The sequence below is a fragment of the Perkinsus marinus genome, assembly GCF_000006405.1.
Source record: "Perkinsus marinus ATCC 50983 genomic scaffold scf_1104296930542, whole genome shotgun sequence".
Taxonomy (NCBI): Eukaryota; Perkinsozoa; order Perkinsida; family Perkinsidae; genus Perkinsus; species Perkinsus marinus.
This window is the reverse complement of record NW_003216037.1, coordinates 1-2980: the sequence shown is the minus strand read 5'-3', so window position 1 is coordinate 2980 and position 2980 is coordinate 1. Positions and strand designations below refer to the sequence as shown.

Sequence of the window (2980 nt, the reverse complement as noted above, 5' to 3'; positions counted from 1 at the left end):
TCTACAACCCTTTCCAGACTCTCCGACTTTCACAGGAGTCGACAGATACAACAGTATCCATCTCGTGGTCTATGTTCGACACAAACGAGGTGATGGCAGGTCTTCAAATAAATCAACCTGAGAATGTCAGCCTGCCCTCGAGTGTTTAGTTCGCTCAGGCTTCCTAACATCTAGTATCACTTTTCCATTCTATGGAATAACCATGAACGCATCTCAGCTCGGTCACATGTGAACAGAACGACACTCCTACTTTTGTTTGGCCCGACACATCGGAACGTTACAGTTCAGGTCCGTCAATTCATGACGATGTTCTGTCATCAGACTCAAATTCGGAAAGAAATCAAGGTTACCTTTCAGAGAAATCGATTAAGTAAACTTTCAAGCACAAGAACATCAACGCGTCGCTTGTGTTCAGTCCCTGATCACAAGCGACTGAGCTTCAGTGCGAGCTGAATTGGGGAAAGCAAGTGCCCCATTTGAGCTAAGCATGCAGCACAATACTTTCTGGTCACGAAATTGACAACGCAAGTACCCAGTAGAGCATAAGTGACCTTCATTGTCACACTATAGCTATACGATGGTGGCAATACTATTGACGGAATAGGCTAGCCGAATACGATACCAATAACTGTAACTTGAAAGTGGCTTCACAAGTCTCTCAGCAGTAAATACTCCAGAGTGGCCATGAAATTGGCACGGGGTTGATTATACGACATTTGCTGTGACAGTAGTTTCGCCGGGGTAAAGTCGTCATGTGGCGATTTACGCAAAATAAAATATATCATTCAGTAGATTTGCGGTATATAGTCAATCAGAAACACAATCGCTCAATTCCTAGCTTTTCTGTGACTAATGTGAAAAGCTAGATATGTGGAAGTCAACAGCGGTGGACACGGTCTTGAATGAACGACAGTTTCATACGTCGGCGATTGATCAGTCAACGCTCCTGCAGATACACGGCTCATCGTAGGCGTCTCACTGGCATCATCGTTCTCGATGTACTTGTACGCCGTGATAGCAGCAGCCCAACCACCAGCTATTGTCGTCAAGCTGGAACACAGTCGTGAAGTGAGCAGTTTGGTGAGGATTCCACTGGAGAGCGAGGACTCGTTAACTGAAAATAGAAGCTTTCCAGAACGCTATCTTTCAACTTCGTTTCGATTCCCGCTCATCGATTCCGCATGACTCCGAGTAGGAGTTAATACGAAAAAGACAAAGTCAATCGTCCACCATAATGAGGCATCACATTTAACAATCAAACTCCGTCCCAGAAATGCGCTTACCATGCTTAGTAACACTTCGCACACAGCCGAACGTGAATACACAACCGAAAGCTGCACCTGAGTAACAATGACTATCAGAAGGACCATGAAGCTGAGCGAGTCAAAGCATCGAAACCAGAGATTCTCTCACTGTGACGAGACCTAACGCATTCGGCCAACCGACAGACAAAAACTTTCGCAATGTGGTGAAAAAAACCTATGCTCGGAGATCTTCCCCATCTCTGTGCGCATGAGTCATGCGGCATGATGACACAGATGAGCAGCAATATTATACTCAATCATACTGATTTTCCAATACCATCACGCCTCACGGTCTTGCTGTGAGAATATGCACATGGTCAACTGCATGTGTTGGTGATAACATCATGTTATTAACATGAAAACTAGGTCTTCAGTGCGAAGGGGCGGAGCTCGCTGAGCTTCTTATCAAGAATTCAGCGGGTTCTTATTGAAATTATTTTGGAAATTGGGTTACTAAAAACAAAAGGTTGTCGGGGGTTAGCTGGCGTCGTCGACGTGGCCGACCACTGACAGTGGTCCACTGTCTCCTTATAGAGACATGTGAGAAAAATGATCACCGTGGGATTTGACCCTGGGTCGTTCGGTTGAGAGTCGTGGTCACTAACGTACTGAGCTAATAGTTTATCTCTTGTGCGAAGAACCGTTTCGTCAAAAATAAGCGGGAAAAGCAACAGCCACACTTTCGCTATATTTTTACGCTGATGAGCAGTCAACGAGGGACAGAACGATACCCTCTTTGTCTTCTGAATCTGCAGGGGTCGGAGTTTTTGCTGACGCACGGTCGGACGCACGCACACGAGTGTTCGTGCGCCGTAACATGAGCTCCGCTCGCTTCGCTCGCTCCGCAATTATGAGAAAATGTTGCAGAATTCACGTTAGTTTTCAGTACACTTCCACTCATTCGTATGTCAACTTCGCAATTGACGGAGAAACTCCTAGACTCCGCTGAGGAAAGCGAACGTATATTCCAACCCTGGTCTCAACGATAACTCGGTGACTCCAATGGAATAGCATATATAAAAAGCCCTTACCCCCAATGACACCGAGAGTTGGTCGTGCGATGGTACCCATCACTTTATAGATCGGCGGAGGCATCTTAGTGTCCGATTGCGGTCTATGTCTCCGCTTATATCTGAATACAATACGATATAGGACCGCGAGATCATCCTAAAACCATAGCAAGAACGACAACCACTTCACGAAGACTTTTTTCAGTCTCTCGGAAGGCCCTTCGTGGTGTATTGGCTGAGTCAATGTGACTCTCAGATTGAGACCCCCGAATGGGATTGTCGCTCACGTATAATATGTAGATAACTCACTCAATTATATCGCCAGCCATCCTTCTATCAATGCGAACAGCTGGGAGGCCCGCTGGTGCCTAAGACATTGCGACGAACTCCCATTCAAAAGGTCCCTGGGTCAGCCCCATCATAACTCACCATATACCGATCGCTTATTCGCGACGGAGGCATCAATGCTCTCTGTATTTTACGAGGAAGCAGATGGGCCAGTCCTGGTTGGAGCATCTTCTCTAGAAAGTCCTGAAATCAAATTCCCAACTGCATAAGACCGCCGACGCTCTCCGGCGTTGACATCACAATTGGAGTGAATTGTATTAGTTTCATATCGAACAACATTCATAACTCTTTCACATTATATCGATTTTCAAATTATAC

At 45.9% G+C, this 2980-nt stretch overlaps 1 protein-coding gene across 1 annotated transcript; it reads right to left on the bottom strand.

Annotated features, from left to right (window-relative positions):
- Positions 1 to 541: 541 nt before the first annotated feature.
- On the bottom strand, positions 542 to 2422 carry Pmar_PMAR009469 (hypothetical protein). The gene is made up of 3 exons (XM_002786859.1): positions 2336 to 2422; positions 1284 to 1340; positions 542 to 1114 (listed from the first exon to the last, which is right to left on the bottom strand). The coding sequence occupies exons 1-3, from the start codon at positions 2397 to 2399 to the stop codon at positions 828 to 830; spliced, it is 408 nt and encodes a 135-aa protein (XP_002786905.1). The 5' UTR covers positions 2400 to 2422; the 3' UTR covers positions 542 to 827.
- Between the last annotated feature and the right edge of the window lie 558 nt (positions 2423 to 2980).